The following is an 18814-nucleotide window of genomic DNA, read 5'->3' on the forward strand; positions in this document are numbered from 1 at the left end:
CTTTGTCAGGAATTAGAATTCCAACATCCCTATCGAAAACCCTAACCCTTGCAATCCTACTAGATTGATCAATTCCAATAGAATTATAAAATGAAGAACAAGAAAAGATAAACTCAATTAAAATAGATAAACATAAATTTCAACCAAGGTACAAGGGGTTCACATCAAGGGTTGTGACCCTTACCACAATGATAAAAATAGCCAGACATATTCATATCTGACAAAATAACAATAAAATAAAGTAGCATTTAAAACCTAGAAGAGAAAGGGAAGATGAAGATCTTCCGTCTTGATCGATCGAATCCTTGAATCTCCAAGAAGCTCCAAGGAATCTCCACTCTCTTTGTTGTTTTTCTCTTCTTTATTATCAAAAAGTTCTTTCTTCCTCTGTTTCTGATCCTTTTATTAGGTTTTGGGAAAACCTATTTTCACTTGCACTCCAATTGGGCCGTATTTTGGCTGATTCGCAGTAAAAATTAAATCGCCCACGCATGGGGCGCCAAGCCTGGCGCCCCAAACTTGGGAGAAACAGAAGCTGAGTCGAACACTGGCGCCACGGGCGCCGCCTCCAGCGCGCCGTGCGCCGCCACCCGCGCACCGTGCGCTGGGTTGGCGCGCCGTGCGCCGATACTAGTGCCTAGGGCGCCGCTGAAACAGAAGCTACCCAACGATTTGGTGCCTCTTGCGCCAGGTACCGAGCCTCGTGCTCCGGTCTCGCGCCTCGTGCGCAACCTCCGAGCGTCGTGCGCCAGCGGGTAATTTGGTTTCTCTGATTTTGCTTCTTTTTGCGGCGTTTCCTGCTATTTAAACATATAACTTGAGTTAGAGCATGATTGAGAAGGAATAATCAATATTTCTTGCATTTAAAGACTATTTTCACACATTTATGATTAATTCCTTGCTTCTTTTAAGTTAGAAAACATCATATGCTATACTCATATCAGTTTCCTATTACCAGGATTTGTTTAGAGCTGATTCTGAGGAAGATGGGTATTTCCCTATCCAGCATGCTTTTCTCGGTCTATCTAATGAAGAGAAAAACAGCCTTGCAAAGAGACCTACTAGAGAGGAAGTGAGAAAGGTTATCTTCAGGATGGGAAAATTTAAAACACCAGGGCCGGATGGTTTGAGCGCTATATTTTTTCAAAGCCAATGGAACATCATAGGTGATTCTGTTTGTAGGCTGATTGATGAAGTGTTCTGTAATCCAGAGAAGGTGAGGGAGATTAATGGAACTCTGATTTGTCTTATCCCTAAAAAGGAGAGTCCTGAAAGTATGAGATATTTTAGGCTAATTAGCTTATGTAATGTTATTTATAAGGCCATTACTAAGCTAGTTGCCGAGAGGTTGAGGGACCTTATGCCTAGGATTATCTCACCTAACCAATGTAGCTTTATCAAAGGCAGACAAGGGGCAGATAATATTATCATAGCACAGTAGGTGATTCAATCCATGCGGGTCAGGAAGGGTAGGAAAGGATGGATGATGATTAAAGTTGACTTGGAGAAAGCTTATGACCGGTTGAGTTGGAGCTTTGTGAAGGACACCTTGAGGGATATTGGCATTCCTGAGTCTATGTCCCAACTGATCTTCAATTGTATTTCTTCTGCCTCTATGAACCTTCTGTGGAATGGGGTTGTCATTGAGAGCATTAACCCTGGAAGAGGAATCAGGCAAGGGGATCCCATATCCCCTTACCTGTTTGTCCTATGTATTGAGAGACTTTTCACCTTATTCACATGACAGTGGGGACTAAATCCTGGAAACCCATTATGCTTAGGAAGAATGCCCTTCCTATCTCCCACCTATTCTTTGCTGACGACATCATATTGTGTGCTGAAGCTGGTTTGGAACAAGCCCATGTGATTAACCAGGTTCTAAGAGTCTTTTCTGAAGCTTCAGGGCAAAAAGTGAGTGCAGAAAAAACTAGAGTGTATTTCTCTAAAAATGTCACCTTTGGAAGGGCTAAGGAAATTAGTGACTTCCTTGGTATAGGGATTGTGTCTGATCTTGGGAAGTATCTTGGAGTTCCTCTTCCTCACAAGAGAGTAACAAAAAATTCTTTCAGACATGTGCTGGATAGGGTTCAGGGGAGATTGTCTTCTTGGAATCAGAGATCTTTGTCCTTAGCTGGGAGATCTATTCTAGCCAAATCCGTACTACAAGCCATGCCTGCTTATTCTATGCAAGCAGCTGTGGTTCCTATTGGTGTGTGTAATGAAGTGGAGAAAGCAACAAGGAGTTTCATTTAGGGATCCTCTCCTACTCAAAGGAAAACTCACTTGGTTAGCTGGAAGAAATTGTGTCGTGCTAAAATAGATGGTGGCTTGGGGTTCAGAGACCAGAAGCTGGTTAATAAGGCATTTTCCATGAAACTAGGATTTGGGATCTTAGCAAATAGAGATGAACTCTGGGTGCAGGTGTTAAGAAGCAAATACAAAGTGGACACCTATCCTACTGGTCAGCTGAGAAGTGTCAGTAGTGGTTCTAATATCTGGAAAGGGATACAGAAGGTTTGGGGGTATGTGCTAGAGGGTTCTCGAATTATCCTGGGGAATGGTGCAGATACAGCCTTCTGGTTTGGTAGATGGATTCTGTCTGGTTGCAGGCTTATTGATTCTGCTGTAACTAGCATTCCTGATGATATAAAAAAATGAAAAGTGGCAGACTGTGTAATAGAAGGAAATTAGGACTGGGGTAAGTTGAATCAGTACCTATCAAGAGAGGCCTTGGATTTATTGGAGTGTATTTGCCCCCCAACTAGCTCTGATGAAAAGGACAAGGTTTTTTGGAGTCATTCGAATTCTGGGGAGTTTACCATCAGTTCAGCTTACAAGGTCCTATCAGGTCAGTGTGCTAATCCCATTCTCAAAGAATGAAGTCTTGTGTGGAAATGGGAGGGCCCTCATAAAGTAAAATTTTTCCTCTGGCTATTATTTGGGAACAAGTTGCTGAACAATTCAGAAAGATTTCGAAGGCATATGGCTGGGAGTGGGTCCTGCCCCAGATGTCAATATCCAATGGAAGATAATGATCATGTCTTCAGAAATTGCTACTAGTCCAGGGAGGTGTGGAAATTATGGGTAGAGAACAAGGAGTTAGGAGCTTTCCTAAACGGCGACATGGGTAGCTGGTTTGGCAGTAACTTAAACAGTAGCAGTAAAAATGCAGTTTGGAGGCTGAAGTTTGGGGTGATATGTTGGTTAATGTGGAAGGATAGAAATAATCTGGTTTTTAATGATATTTCTGTCAGCCCACAAGATATCTTTGTTCAAGCCTCTCTCTTTGTCTCCAATATTCAAGTGGCAAACGATATGCTAGCAGTTCCTGGTTTAGCTTCGAGGGGCTATGAGGATATGTTGATAGTTTGGACGTCACCCCCAGTTGGCTGGACAAAAATTAACACAGATGGATACTTTGCAGGCAATGGTTCAAAAATAGCTTGTGGAGGTGTTGTGCGTGATGAGCTGAGTAGTTGGATTACAGGATTCCATAGAAAGTTGAGTTATGGCACAACCTTAATGGCTGAACTCTGGGGCTTTATTATAGGACTGGAATGGGCCTGGGAGAATGGAAGGAGGCAAATTGTCCTAGAACGAGATTCCATGGTGGCAATCCAGATTGTGAAAGAGGGATGTGTCAGTTCCCTCCCTTGTTTTCCTCTGGTGAACAGGATTAGGATACTCATGGCTAAACAATGGAGAGTGGATCTATGTCGTATATACAGAGAAGGGAACCAAGTAGCTAACTGGTTGGCTACAAATAGGTTTGATGCTGATTGGAATACCCTTTGGTTTGACCATGTTCCTCTTGAGTGCTTTGACTTAGTATTGGAGGACTCCATGGGCACTGCGTGGCCCAGGAGTATTATAGTTAGTGAGTAGTTGTTTTTTCTTTTCCCCTTTATACAAAAAAAAAATCATTAAAATTTTAAAGTGAATTCAACGACAACAATACTTAACTCTTTTATTAGAGAGTATAATTTTGTGAGCATATATATAAGGGGCGTTTACAAATTTTGTTTACAAATTACACTAATTATGACCGGTCATACACTCATGATTAGGGGTGTTCATCAACCAATCCAAACCGATTCAAATCGCGGTAACCGAACCGAAAAATCGATAACCGAATAAACCGAAAACCGAAAAACTGAAAAAAAATCGCAAATTTTAATTGGATTATATCGGTTTTTGGATTGATTGATGAAAACCGATCCAATATATTAATTCCCCTCTACCTACTTGGGTGTTTCCCCAATCATAGCCCAAAAATTTCTAAATCCAAGACCCATTGGATAGAAATTAAACCCAAGAAAAAATCTAGTCACATCTCATCAATAAAATTTTATCTTTGTAGAGCTTCATATCTCATTGCAAAAAACAAAAACAATATTATAGTTTACTAATTCTTTTGTATTTCAAAAAAAAAAAATTTACAAAGCCAATATACACAAAAGATGTTATTTGCACAATAATCATGAAATAAATTTTAGATTTTTCACAAAACTGAAAACCGATCCAATCCAAACCGAAAAAAATTGGATGTGATCAGATCGGATTTGAAAAAATCCAAACCGAATGGATGGTTATATGATCAAACCAAAGGTAATGGATCATATGATTTTTGCTTCCAAAACTGATCTAATCCAGAACGCGAACACCCCTACTCTTGATTAGTGTATGACTAGTCAGACATAGTGTAGTTTGTAAGAATTTGTAAACAAAAAATTTGTAAATATAATCTTCCTCATTTATAAATTTAAGGGTCTTATTTTTCTCTAGCAGTCGAAGAGAAAATAATTTTCCTGTTGAGACAAAAAAAAGGGATCCACCGGATTTAAAAAAAGAAAAAGAAATAATGTGAAAATCAAAAAGAGGAAAGCAAGAGATAAGCAAATTCCTATAACATAAGAAAATATTTTTTATAAATTTAAGGGAATTCTTTTAAAGGATATAAGTTTATATCATTTTAGATCCGAACCGTTGATTTTCATCCATCAACGGTTATAATTTATTGGATTAAAATTATTAATTAATTAATAATAAATTTGGCCCATTAAGTTTGGCCCAATAGATTATAACCGTTGATGGACGGAAATCAACGGTTATGATCTAAAATGATATAAACTTATATCCTTTAAAAGGATAGATGTTTTTCCCTAAATTTAATAGCTAAAACATACAAATGAACAAGGGAAATGTTTTGCTTATGTTGTTGGAGATGAGTTATCTTATGTTAGTAAAAATAAATTACAAGAAAGACCCACAAATAATCAGAGAGAAAAAATAGAGATGAGATCAAACTTTGTTATGTGTATGTAAGAATTTGGTTTATCTCATATTAAATGAGATAAATATAACCCAATGAACAAACTTAGAAATTAAACTGTAACTAAATAATAATTTTAAAAAATAAGTTACATATTTACTCATAATAAAATTGTAAAAACCTTTTGTGTGCAAATTTTTATAGCTTTTCTTAGTTCTACCTTATTCACTTTAGTAAGTGAAAGTGGAGAAGGAGAAGGCTAATTAACCCCATCAAAAAATTCTCCTAAAGAATTATTTTTAATAGGTTTTGATAGAATTTATGAAAATTGTGGCTATGGGACGAGAAATATGGCTCGAGAAGATATATTAAACGTTGCACTAATTTATGATTTGACGTTAGCAAATACTTTTTTTTATATACTGAGTTAAATAAAAATTTAAGTCCGGCCGTTATCATATTTAAAGTAGGTCTATTAACATAAAACAATTATTACAAGGTAAATATTTGAATAAACTTTCAAGCATGCCAAATTTTTTTAAAAATAATATATTAAAAAGGACTTATATATTTATTTGATATCAAATAATTTATTTACATTTTATTTATCGTAATTTTTACTGTGATTAACTTACATGGCAGGTGTGATGTGTATTTAATGCATTTCAGGTACGTTCAACAAATACAAAAAATATTTTCATTACAAAATAGGTAAATGATGTGCAAAGAAATATTTATTAAAGAATATGCTAGAAACTTTATTTAAAAAATAAAAAACCAAAATGGAGATTTATTTACTAAACAAAGCGAAACGAAAAAGGAAATTTTAAAAATTAAAGAAGAAAATCCAAACACATTAGGTAATAGAATAATGAGTTCAATTTTTTATTTATTTATATAATCTCATTTAAAGCTTGCAATAGGCTTTATTAATAATGTCTTACCTTAAATGTACGTAATCAACAGATTTTGAGTTATCATTAATTACTGGCTCACGAAAGCATTAAATATTCTAGAGAAATAAAATTATTTAAAATCCAAGGCAAAATGTAAAAAGCCATGTATCATTTCTCAATATGGTTTGACTTAGAGAATGTTAATTAATAATTTTTTTGATTGGATCATATTATTCTTACACCGGTATTAAGTATAAGGAGTCTTATATTAAATATTGGTAATTAATTTACTTACATATAATGGCTCACATATTTAATAAATCAGAATCATTACATAAAAATAGAACCAACAGATAATTTTAAGAGTGTAACTTATACTAGTATAAAATAATCATGATACTTTTAGATTTCTCAATATCATTTAAAGCATGGATAATAAATAAATTTTCTTTTTTTGATATATAATCTCATTTGAAATCTTGCAAAGGCGATATGACTGACTCATTAATAAATCATTAAATTTTCTTAAGAAAAAAAATTTATTGAAAATTTAAGGCAAAATGTTAAAAGTCATATATCATTAAAGAATTTTAATTATTAATTTTTATTTTTCTTACATAGGATCAAATGTAATTGTAACTTTTTTTAAATATTATGACAATTGTGAGATATCTGATCAGATTCTTCAATTAATGAGATAATTCATACCCATGAATTAAAATTTAATTCTGAATTTATTTTACTTTAAAAGTATAAAAGTAGAGTAAATACCTTTTTTGGTCCCTAACACAAAATACGGTCAACATTTTAGTCCCTTACAAAAATAAATTAGTCAGTTAGTCCCTAACAAATTCAAAGTGGACCTATTTCGTTGAAATCGTGGTCTCTCATAAATTCAAAAATGATCCATATTAGTCCCTCAAAAGGACTAAAATGGGTCCACTTTGAATTTATTAGGAACTAACGGACTAATTTATTTTTGTAAGGGACTAAAGTGAGGACCATGTTTTTTGTTAGGAACCCAAAATATTTACTCATAAAAGTATTAATGAACCAAAATAAATCTAAGAACGACACGTTTAAGTACAATGTGTATGCATTAAATAACTCAAGTTTTTTTTTTTTTTTTTTTTTGTAAATTAACTCAAGTTTTTTAGTCTATAAAAACTTCTTAAGATTACTGCAGGTGTATACGCTTCCTTACTCATCTCTTAGTATAATCTTCGTTAGAATGGAGGGTAAAAAAACAAAAGGAAAACAGAAGCGAGAAATTAAGAAAATTGAGAGTGAAAAAGATCTTTTGGTCACTTTCACCAAACGAAAAACTGGCATTCACAAAAAGGCCACAGAATTGAAAACACTCTCTGGAGCAAACATTGATATACTCATGTTTTCGCCGACAGGAAAATCGTTTAGTTATGGGGATCCTTCTTTTGAGTCCATGACAAGGTCTAGTTCAGATGAAGAACACTCTTCAGAAGGTGGCACTTATCAGAAACTTGAGGAGGATCACAATAATTTGGATATAGATGAACTGAATCTTAAAAATGATTCACTTCAAGATCAAACTTATGTTGCAAAAGCACGGGAGAAAGAACTAAAGGGTCTTTTGAAGAAAAAGAATATGCGAGACCTTAGTATCGAACAAAACAATGAAATGGTGCCATATTTCGAGGAACTGGAAAATAAATTAAAAAATGGACTTTCAATCATGCATGCAGAGGTTGCTTCTCATGGTATGTGCTCTAATTCTCTTCTGATTAATATTGCCTTAGTTTTAATTAACGATGTCAAAGGATTTTATTAATTTATTATAATTTTATGTGGAAATGTTTTTCTTGTATCTTTGTCTCCCTCAGACCAAATGATCAGTGGAGGCAATTCATATCCTACTAATGCAAGTGGGAGTAACATATCTGAAGTTCCCTTCGGTGCCAACGACGAAGCCTATGGAACCAACCCTTTTCTTGATGATCCAAATGGTATTATTGGTAATTAATCTTCTTTTACTTTTTCTTCCAACAAATCATTGGCAATGACTTAACCTTACTCATGCAGGTCGAAGTAACAGTCATGCTCTTTCATTTGGTGGAAGTGGTTATGAGAATGTTGGTGGAAGTGATCCATATCTATACAATCCAAGTGATGAGAATGGTGGTTTTCCTTTTCCTCCGTTCAATGGTTCAGGCCACGGTCACTTCTAAAATTTGTTGTGGGCATCATTACTAGTATCTTATGTTTGACTTGTAATTAATATATTTGTATCAGAGGAATGTTATTTTACAATTTTTTTTTTTGACAATCTCTTACGACCATATCTTTATACCGTTTGATTTCTGCCAATCAACGGTTATAATTTTCGCAAATTAAATTCATTAATTAATTATTAATTCACAATAAATGATAACCATTGATTGACGGAAATCAACGGTATTAAGATATAGTTGTAAGAGGTTGTAAAAAAAAAGTTATAAATATAACTTTGTACCAATCATGGATATTTTATTTCGCCATTGAACCTTGCAATAATAAGAAGACTTGGTTTGGGATGTTATAGATTCCTATTTTGTTTCATCAAATTTTCCTTACTCTTAAAATGAATCCTGATGCTGTATCCAAAAATAAAAAATAAAATAAATAAATAAATAAATCCTGTAGCTATTATAGATAAGTATTAATTGATAATTTGCTAAAATGTTAGCAAATAGAGGTAAAGGTGTCAATTTTTAAAGAGAAATTAATGGAAAAGAAAGCACAGAATTTGTTCGTATTGATTAGGGGTGTGCATGATAATTAATTTTTTTTAATTTATGTTCTCGAGAACTGAAATGGATAGAAAACTCATTTGGTAAAATCGGTTTATTTTTTTGTTCCTGGGATGAACTAGATTATTTTTTGTACTGGAAAACAGAAAAAAAAGAATAATATTTTTTTTCTTTTTTGTTCTCGTGCACAAAATGAGAAACACTTTTTTTCTCTCAATCACTCTTTACCACTATCATTATCATCATCACAACCATCATCCCGACACGACCACAGTCACTATCATCGTCGCCGTCGTTGTACCACCAATGTCGTCGTTACCACAACCACCACGACGACGACGATGCCACCGCCATCATCACGACCACCACCACGACGATGCCATCGCCACCACCTACACCCATCGTATAAGAACTCGCACCGTTAATTAAGGAAGTTAATTAATTAATTATGTGAAATTAGGAAATAATTCTATAATTGACCCTAATAATTATTATGAGGCTTAAATAAATATAGAAAGTGGTTATTGTGTTGAAAGTCGCTTTTTTGACGAAAAGTGCAGATACCGGTTCTTCTAGTCGGTATAAATGCGTACCAAAAAAGTATCCCGGAAAATTATAATAAGTGCATGAATATTACTAGAATAATATGTAGGACTTGTAAAACGAGTTTCAAGTTAAAATTTGTTCTAACTGGTGCCAGAAACTGGTACTGGCTATGAAAAGCGCGTATCGAAAAGGTGCTCCGAAAAATATAAGAAAAATATGATAATTCTTGTAAAATTGAGTAGGTTAAGAATCCTGAGTTTGGGATTAAAATGATAAGCGTAGCAATTAAAGTTAATACTGTGTGTTTAAGTTGTAAATCGCTATAAATACCCTTGCTTGGCCCAAAACCCTAGGCAAATCAGTTTTCCTACGTGACTCCTTGGGTGGCTGAGTGCTTGGCACTGTTTCATTGCCATTCTTCATCATTTTGGGACCAAGCTTCCACCTTTCTCTTGATTTTCCTTCTCTTTTTCCTTGTAAACACTTGTGTGTAGCATTGGGAGGGTGTTGAGAAGATTGTTTCTGAGTTAGAGAGTCAGTTGGGGAGGTTAAGGTGCTGAGTTTTCTGAGTTGTGAGGTTGAAACCTTTGTCTTGAGTGTGGAGGCTCCAAGAAGCTTTCTTTGAAGAGAAAGGTGCCTCCTTGTAGTGCATTTTCGTGGCCCTTTGGTTGCTGCTCTGTGGAGTGGTATTGGAAGCTTCTTTTCACTGCCATTCTCTGTTTTGAGAAGCTTGGTAAACATACTCAACCTTTGTTCATGAGTTTAATGCTTAAAGATGGAACCTTTATGCATGTAATGGATTAAAGTTGATAACTTAACGTTGGGTATTGTTAAACACACCTTAAATCGCATGTTTAAGCTTCTGGATGCATGAAATGAGCCATCTTTGGGAAGGATATCTCGCGAAATGTAAAACTGCATTCTGTCGCGAAATTTCCGGATATGCATATCCGGATATGATATCCGGATATGGATATCCGGATATGGGGATCTAGATATCCGGATATGGATATCCGGATATTGGCAGAGTGATATCCGGATATTGATATCCGGATATGCCCCCGACAAATATCTGGATATTCTGAGTTTGCGAGGAACAGTAGCTGTACTGTTCATACAGTAGGCTATTGGGGGTTTGTGGACCCTAGATTGATGAAGTTGAACTTCTGTAATAATCGAACTAAGTCAGAATTAATGGATTAAGGGCTTATGGCTTGGTGAGAAGCCTTAAGAGGTAAAACGTAAGAAAGGCGTTGTCTTTATGATGTATGCTTGTAGTGCATGTTTATTGATTTTTTATTGGTCCATATCAGATTGTGATTCTGCTGTATTTGAACTTTGAGGATTGGTTGGACTCTTGGCTTGGAGTGTTAGCTTGCAAGGTAAACTTTCGTGTCCTCGATTTAGCCATGTTGTGGTTCCACCATGTCCCATTGGGGTATGGTTATATGCATGCTGTGTTAGATGCTTTGGATAGAAATGTTGTTGAGCTTTATATGTAATGGCTTTTAATATGCACGTGTTGTTCCATCTTGACGGTAAGCCCGAGTATGTGGCGTCATACAAGACGGTGATCCGGGGTGGATGCAAGTAACGTCTTGCACTAATTGTGGGTATTAGACGTATATAAATCCTGCATTTCTCTGGCCAGTAGAATAGAATTGACACACATGACATGATTATCTGCTGCATTGCACTATTTTAGAACTGATGATGATAAACTGCTTTTGAACTTATATTGCACATGTAAGTGAGCTTGGGGTGGAAGATCTTTGAGGACCCCTTGCCTTACTGAGATTTCTTGTTTAGAGATCTCACCCCACGTTTGGGGAATGCTTATTTTAGGTTCAGGTAGTATGGGGACTGATGCCTCTGGCGGCAGGAGGCCATAGCTTAGTTGATGATATTGTTGTTAGTTATGCTGACCTGTATGAATGCTGGATTTGGATGCTGTTTATGTTTTCTGCACTTATATGCTTATGTTGTTGTTGTTGAGACTGATGTTGTTGGGCTTTGTTGCCTTATTTGGGGTGAGCATGGAAGTTGTCCATGCCACCATGTTGTTAGTACTTTTGAGTTGAGTTGTATAAACTGCTAGTGGGTCCGGTCTATGTGTGGTAGTTCCGTGACTAGAGACATACTTATGTTAATTAATTGATGAGGTATTTCCAGTTAGCTGTTTATTGCAATATACATACAGACGATGTTTTGAAAATGGTTAAGTAATCAGGTTGGTAATGATTAATGACATCATAATTGAAAAGAAAAAGAAATTCCGCATTTTTAATTAAGCGCAGCTTAATACGATAGTATGATAACATTACCGGATATATACGAGGTGTTACACATCACCACTGCCACCACTGCCACTGCCACTATCATCACCACCACCGTCACCAATCATCGCCACCATCATCGCAGCCACTGCTGTCACGACCACCACCATCGTCATCGTCGCAACCACTGCCATCACCACGTACCACTACCATGTCATCACCACGTCATCGCCATCACCACCACCATCGCTGCAGCCACTGCCATCACCACCATCACCAATAACCACCACCACCACCATCACCGCAGCTACTGCCATCACCACCACCACCATGCCACTACTACCACACATAAACCACCACTACCACCATCATTATACCAATGCCATCACCATCACCGCCATCACTACCATCACCGTCACCAACCACCACCACCATCGCAGTCACTGCTGTCACAACCACACCATGCCGCACCACCACCACTATCATCACCGCAGCTGCAGCCACTGCCATCACAACACCATCACCACCACCGTCACCAACCACCACCTCTGCCGCAGTCACTACCGTCACCACCACTACCACGCCACCAACCATCACCACTATCGTCGCGACCACTGCCATCACCACCACCACCGCCACCATTACCACCACCGCCACCATTACCACCTCCACTATGCCGCCACCATCACCACAGCCACTGCCGTCACTACCACAACCACCACCATTACCATAACCACGCCACCACCATTATCGCCATTACTGCTGTTGCCACCATCACCACCATTACCACCACTACGCTGCCACCACCACACCATATAGAAAGGAAAGTGATGATCTGAAAAAAAATTATACTTAATAGGAATTATTTTTTATTATATTATTTGTTGTGTTATCAAACACAATTCTCATTCTCAGAATAAAAATTGCACATGTTATTAAACACATTTTTTTCTCAGAAACTGTTCCAAGGCACAAAAATAGAAAAAAATTAATTTTTTTTGGGAAAAATATTTTTGCAGTTAATGCAGATAAGTTATCTGCATTTATTCCCAAAACGACGTCGTTTTGGTATTTAAATCTTAAAAATTATAAATATAAAGATTATTATAACCTTGAAATAAATTAAAATTACAAAAACACCATGATTTTCGTCCCAAAACGATGTCGTATTGGGCTTACTGCAGATAACTTATCTACAGTAACTGCAGAAAAAGCAAACCTTTTTTTTAGAAACAGTCAGGGAACAGAATGATTGTCATGCACACCTTAGGAGTATCAGTTATTAAAACACGACTATAAGCTATAAACGAGTTTATTTATGTGCATCAATATGCATATTACACGAAACAGTTACCCTTTAAAAGGGGGAAGATCGTTTAATCATGGTAACTATGGAAGATGGATCTGGATTCTCTCATGTGAAAATTCACATGACCATGTCATGTGGAGAATCATAACCATACAAAGATGGATCAATGATAATAAAGGAGGAGAGAAAAAAATATTAAAATAAATAATTACAAAATTATAACCGTTGATTTATCTTTGTATGGTTGTGATCTTCTCACATGACCATATCATTTTTTTTTCCACATGAGAGGATCCATTTCCATGGAAGATATACATGAGACCAGTCACTTTGGAACAGAATATATCATATATATGAAAGATTTATATGAGATGGGTCCAATGACTAAATTAATATTCAAGAGTGTGAATTACATTGACTTTCTTAATTTTTGAATTATTGTTTCACTTATACTAAAAAATTAGAGTCCTTAGATATAACTGAGATCAATGGTTAAGATTGAGAGTGTAATTTACTCTAGTGAAACATAATAAATGTACACAATCATTAAAAATTAATGATTCTTTATTTTAAATGACATAAAGTTATGTTATTTTAGGAGAGAGATAGACACAAGAAATGAAAATTATAGGAAGAAAGTGGATGATTTTTTTTAATTTAAATTTTAAATAAAAAATTATTTTGTGTCTATCTCTCTGTTAACATGACATAACTTTATGTCATTTAAAATGACAAATACTCTTCTCTTATTAAAAAAATCCAAAAAGAAAATTTTCTTTACTAAACAAAGTGAAACATAAAAGGAAATTTTTTCAAAAAAAATGAAGAAGCAAATCCAAGCATATTATGTAATAGATTAATGATTTCCATTTTTTTTTCTACATAATTTCATTTAATCCTTGCAATGGCTGTATTAATGACGTCTTACCTCAAGCGTCTCTAAAGAATATATTTTGAGTTGTCATTAACTACAGGCTCACATGAAATAAAATTGCTTAAAATACAAGATAAAATGTAAAAAGCCACGTGTCATTTCAGAATATGATTTGAGAGAATGTTAATAATTTTTGGGAAAAGTTGATAACCTCTCCCCCCCCCCCCCCCCCCCCCCCCCCCCCCCCCCCCCCCCCCCACCCCCACACTTATTAATTACTCTCTGTGATTTTTTTTTATCCAAGTCCACTTTTGATACGGTTAGTAATTAAACTACATTTTACTTTTATTTTATGTTTAAATTTTTGTTTATCAAAAATAAAATCTGACCCTAAAAATGAAAATGGTGAAAAACAGATAGGAGAACAACAGTTGTTGGAAGGGGGGCCTGTAAAATTTAACACGAGGCAATTTATAGCTAAATGTGACAAAATAAAGAAAATCACATCAACTACACACACACAAAAAAAAAAAAAAAGCAATCAGAGATCATTGGCCCCAAGATATACAATTCAATATTAACATTATATTTTGAGAAATGATTTCTATACACCATGTTGTTTTACATGATTTATTTTATTTTTTATGTTCAAAAATGGAAAAAATGTTTATATATATATATATATGAGAAAAATATTTCTATAGCCACTTTAGATACCCTTGTCTACAGCTATCCCTTTGAAATTAAGTATGATCGGTCATACTTTAAAATTGTATTTTCTCTCTCCGCCACGTCACCCGACAATGTCTGAGGAGAGAGAAAAAAAAGAATAACTTTATTGTTATAACTAAGTATGACCGGTCATACTTAGTTAAAAGGGATAGCTGTAGCCTGTAGACAAACTTATCTAAAAGTGACTGTAAAAATACTTTTCCATATATATTATCACCTAAAAATGTATATAACTATAAGAAAATAATATAAGTGACTTATAAATAATATTGTTATGATAACATAAAAAAAAACTATAGCTGCTTGGCAAACAATTGGGGATTGATTCAGGAATAATCAAAGAAAGATCCCTTTGTTTAAAAGTGATTACTTTCAAATTTTCAAATGTTAACATTTTCAAATTTGTGATTTTCAAATTATCTCATGTAACATGAGAAAAATCAATCCCTTTGTCTATTATGTGAAACCTTTGAAAATGACAGGATACATGATTGTTCTTTATATATATCTTTATAATGAACCTAAACTTTGATTATTTGCAGCTTGTGCCCAAAATTTTTATATCAGATTAATTAACAAATAAAATAGGGATAAAATATGCAAGTTAGTTTTGTTACTAATAATGTTAATGGTGAACTTGGATGAAATAAAACTAGTGTTTTAAAACCCGCCTCGGATCGGCCGGGTCGACCCGGGACTCGGTGACCCGGAGGGTTCCCTGATCCGAACGGATAGTTGGACCGCTTCTGCAGTCAACTCGGATTGGACCGGTTGACCCGGCCGAAACCCGGTGACCCGATTGACCCGGGTTAGACCGGTTATTCCTTCTTCTTCTTTTTTGGTAATTTTATTTTTTGTTGATAAGAACTCTTGAATTAAATCATATTCATATTTTATGATGAATATGATTAAAAGTAAGGTGAAAATAATAAGGTATTTTAGATTAGTGTAGTTCGTTTATGTAATTTAGTTGCATCTTATAATGATCTCATGAAGTTAAGTGGTGATAACACTGATGGTCTCATGATCTCATCTCAACTGTGGACACTTTTTTTTAGTGTATATTTCATGCATACTATTTGTTATCATGATAACGGTGACACTTTTTTCTTAGTGCATATTTCATGCATACTATTTGTTAACATGATTTAATTTATCCGTATCATGTCAAGCACAAAAGGTGCATTTAACTTATATTTGCAATTTTAATCTAATATGAAGATATGGGCTAGAGTTAGAAGCTTAGAAGTATATAATATTTGCTATCATTGAAAATCATTTTATATTTTGAAACTCATTGATAGTTTTCTTATGTGAATTTTTATTAATATAAGTAATATTTTTATATTTTTAATATGTGAACAGTAAATTCGGTTGAGCCAGTGACCAAATACTTCGACCGGTTCGAGAAAACCATATATAGAGGATAATTGCTAAGAAAAAAGACAGATGTATAAGTGATAAAAAAAAGTAAATCACACAAGGTTATGAACTTTTTCCTAATTTTTTTTTATATACATGGGATTTACATTTCTCAATATCATTTAAAGCCACGGATAATTAATGAATTCTTCGCTTTTTTTCAAATGTAATCTCCTTTGAGTCCTTGCAATGGCATTGATCATTAATAAACCATTAAATTTCTTTGAGCAATAAATTTATTGAAAATTTATGGCAAAATGTAAAAGTCATTTATCATTAAAGAATGTTAATTAAGAAAATTTTGGATTTACGTTGGACCAGTGATTTTGTTTGAAAATAATATGACACGTATGAAATGCATCAGATTCTTCAATTAATGAGACAATTCAAACCCTTGAATTAAAATTTAATTCTAAATTTATTTTACTAGAAAATTATAAAAATATTAATGCAGCAAAATAAATTTAAGAACAACACATTTAATTATATTATGTACTATGGGCTCATTTGGTGGACAGGATAGGATAAGAGTAAGATATGATATGGGGTTGATAAGGGTAGAATATGATATCAGGCTGATAAGTCTATATCATGTCCTGTGTTTGATGAGCACCTGATTAGCAATCTGATAAGATTATGTAGAAGGAGAAAAAATAGAGAAAAAATAAAATATAATGCAATAAATACAAATATATTGGGTAGCGTTGGGATATATTGGCTATCCAATATTGGTATCCTATTCTGTTGACTCCTAACCCAGCTCCCCCCATACGATAAGAAATCATGTATTAGATAGAATAAAATGAGACAATAGGATAAGCTAATCATATCCTATTGACCCACCAAACAAAAGATAGAAGTAGGATAAGATAAGTTATCATATTCTATCTTCTTTATCAGGTGCTCCAAACAGGTCCTATAAGTCTATAAAAACATCTCAAGACAAAAAATGCTGCATCATCAAAAGGTGATTTTAATAAATAACCAAATACAATACTTAAGGGTTAAGTTGATAATTTTTCTTACATCTCCCATCCCCACCCCCAGCCTAGCTATCATATATATACCCCAAAATACAAAGCCTTGAATACTAGAAGAAAAACACCTGTCCTTAATAAGATTATAAGTGAATACCCAAAATTGTGCAGAGCTTCCTTACTCATCATCTCTTAGTATTCATTAGAATGGAGGGTAAAAAAACAAAAGGCAAGCAGAAGAGAGATATAAAAAAAATTGAGAATGGAAAAGATCTCTTTGTTACTTTCACAAAGAGAAAATCTGGCCTTCAGAAGAAGGCCACAGAGATAACAACGCTTTGTGGGGCAAACGTGGATATACTCATGTTTTCTCCGACGGGGAAATCCTTTTGTTATGGGGATCCTTCTTTTGAGTCAATGACAAGGTCTCGTTCAAATGAAGAACTCTCTTCTGAACGTGGCATCTATCATAATCTTGTGGAGGATCACCAAAATGTGGACATAGGTCAACTCAATCTTAAAAGTGATGCACTTCAGGACCAAACTTACGTTGCAAAAGCACGGGAGAAAGAACTGAAAGGCATTTTGAGGTCAAAAAACATTCGAGACCTTAGTACCGAACAAAACAATGAAATGGAGCCAACTTTCGGGGAACTCCAAGATAAATTAGAAAATGAAATTTCAATCATGTATGGAAGGGATACTTCTCATGGTAAGTGCTCTTCTCTTCTAATTATAATTTTGCCTTAGCTTTAATTAATGATGTCAAATGATTTTATTTCATGTTTTTTTATTCTAATTTTATGTGGAAATGATAACTTTTTCTTGTATCTTTGCCTCCCATAGACCAAATGAATGGAGCCAATCCATATCCTACTTATGCAAGTGGGAGTAACGTATCTGAAGTTCCCTTCGGTGCCAACTACGAAGCCTATGGAACAAACCCCTTTCTTAGTGATCCAAATGGTATTGGTAATTAATCTTTTTTTTTTTTTTTTTTTTACTTTTTCTTCCAACAAATCAGTGGCAATGACTTAACCTTACTCGTGCAGGTGCAAGTGGTTATGAGAATGTTGGTGGAAGTGATCCATATTTATACAATCCAAGTGATGAGAATGGTGGCTTTCCTTTCCCTCCATTCAATGGTTCTGGCCACAGTCACTTCTAAAATTTGTTGTGGGCTCCGTTACTAGGCTTGGTCATGGCGAAGGATATGCTTATGTTTGTCTTGTAATATATTTGTACCCATTATAGGTAGTTTATTTTTCAATTGAACCTTGAAATAATAATAAGACTTGCTTTGAGATATATATTATGGATTCCTATTTTGCTGTAATCAACTTTTCCTTACTCTTAAAATGAGACCTGAAGTTTTAATCGATAATTTGTTAAAATATTAGCAAATAGAGCTAAAGGTATCAATTTTTAAAGAGAAATTAAAGGAAAAGAAAGCATTGAAGTTCGTATTGGTTTGGATATCAGTTATTACAACAAGACTAAAAGCTCTAAACGAGTTTATTTATGTGAATCAATGTGCATATTATACGAAAGGATTATCGTTTTAATAGGGGAAGGATAATTTAATTACGATAACTGTAGAAGATATATACGAGACCAGTCTCTTTCGGGCAGAACAGATCATATATATATATATATATATATATATATATATATCCTGACCCATATATATATATATATATATATATATATATATATATATATATATATATATATATATATATATG

At 34.6% G+C, this 18814-nt stretch overlaps 2 protein-coding genes across 2 annotated transcripts; both read left to right on the top strand.

The window, feature by feature from the left end:
• The first annotated feature begins 7399 nt into the window (after positions 1–7399).
• Positions 7400–8372, top strand: LOC133287600 (agamous-like MADS-box protein AGL29). Its single transcript, XM_061485239.1, has 3 exons — positions 7400–7904; positions 8028–8159; positions 8227–8372. The coding sequence occupies exons 1-3, from the start codon at positions 7400–7402 to the stop codon at positions 8370–8372; spliced, it is 783 nt and encodes a 260-aa protein (XP_061341223.1).
• Positions 8373–17276: 8904 nt separating this feature from the next.
• Positions 17277–18237, top strand: LOC133287601 (MADS-box transcription factor 23-like). Its single transcript, XM_061485240.1, has 3 exons — positions 17277–17781; positions 17916–18035; positions 18122–18237. Exons 1-3 carry the CDS (start codon positions 17277–17279, stop codon positions 18235–18237), a joined length of 741 nt encoding a protein of 246 aa, XP_061341224.1.
• Positions 18238–18814: the final 577 nt, after the last annotated feature.

The sequence above is a fragment of the Gastrolobium bilobum genome, unplaced genomic scaffold (assembly GCF_033153095.1).
Source record: "Gastrolobium bilobum isolate Gb01-03AN ecotype WA unplaced genomic scaffold, APGP_CSIRO_Gbil_v1 utg2365, whole genome shotgun sequence".
NCBI classification, from domain to species: domain Eukaryota; kingdom Viridiplantae; phylum Streptophyta; class Magnoliopsida; order Fabales; family Fabaceae; genus Gastrolobium; species Gastrolobium bilobum.

Excerpts from the sequence above, each read along its gene's own strand:
- LOC133287600 (XM_061485239.1), top strand. The coding sequence starts at position 7,400 with ATGGAGGGTAAAAAAACAAAAGGAAAACAGAAGCGAGAAATTAAGAAA. Across the intron at positions 7,905-8,027 it reads TGCAGAGGTTGCTTCTCATG|ACCAAATGATCAGTGGAGGC; the intron begins GTATGTGCTCTA and ends TGTCTCCCTCAG. Across the intron at positions 8,160-8,226 it reads TGATCCAAATGGTATTATTG|GTCGAAGTAACAGTCATGCT; the intron begins GTAATTAATCTT and ends TTACTCATGCAG.
- LOC133287601 (XM_061485240.1), top strand. The coding sequence starts at position 17,277 with ATGGAGGGTAAAAAAACAAAAGGCAAGCAGAAGAGAGATATAAAAAAA. Across the intron at positions 17,782-17,915 it reads TGGAAGGGATACTTCTCATG|ACCAAATGAATGGAGCCAAT; the intron begins GTAAGTGCTCTT and ends TGCCTCCCATAG. Across the intron at positions 18,036-18,121 it reads CTTTCTTAGTGATCCAAATG|GTGCAAGTGGTTATGAGAAT; the intron begins GTATTGGTAATT and ends TTACTCGTGCAG.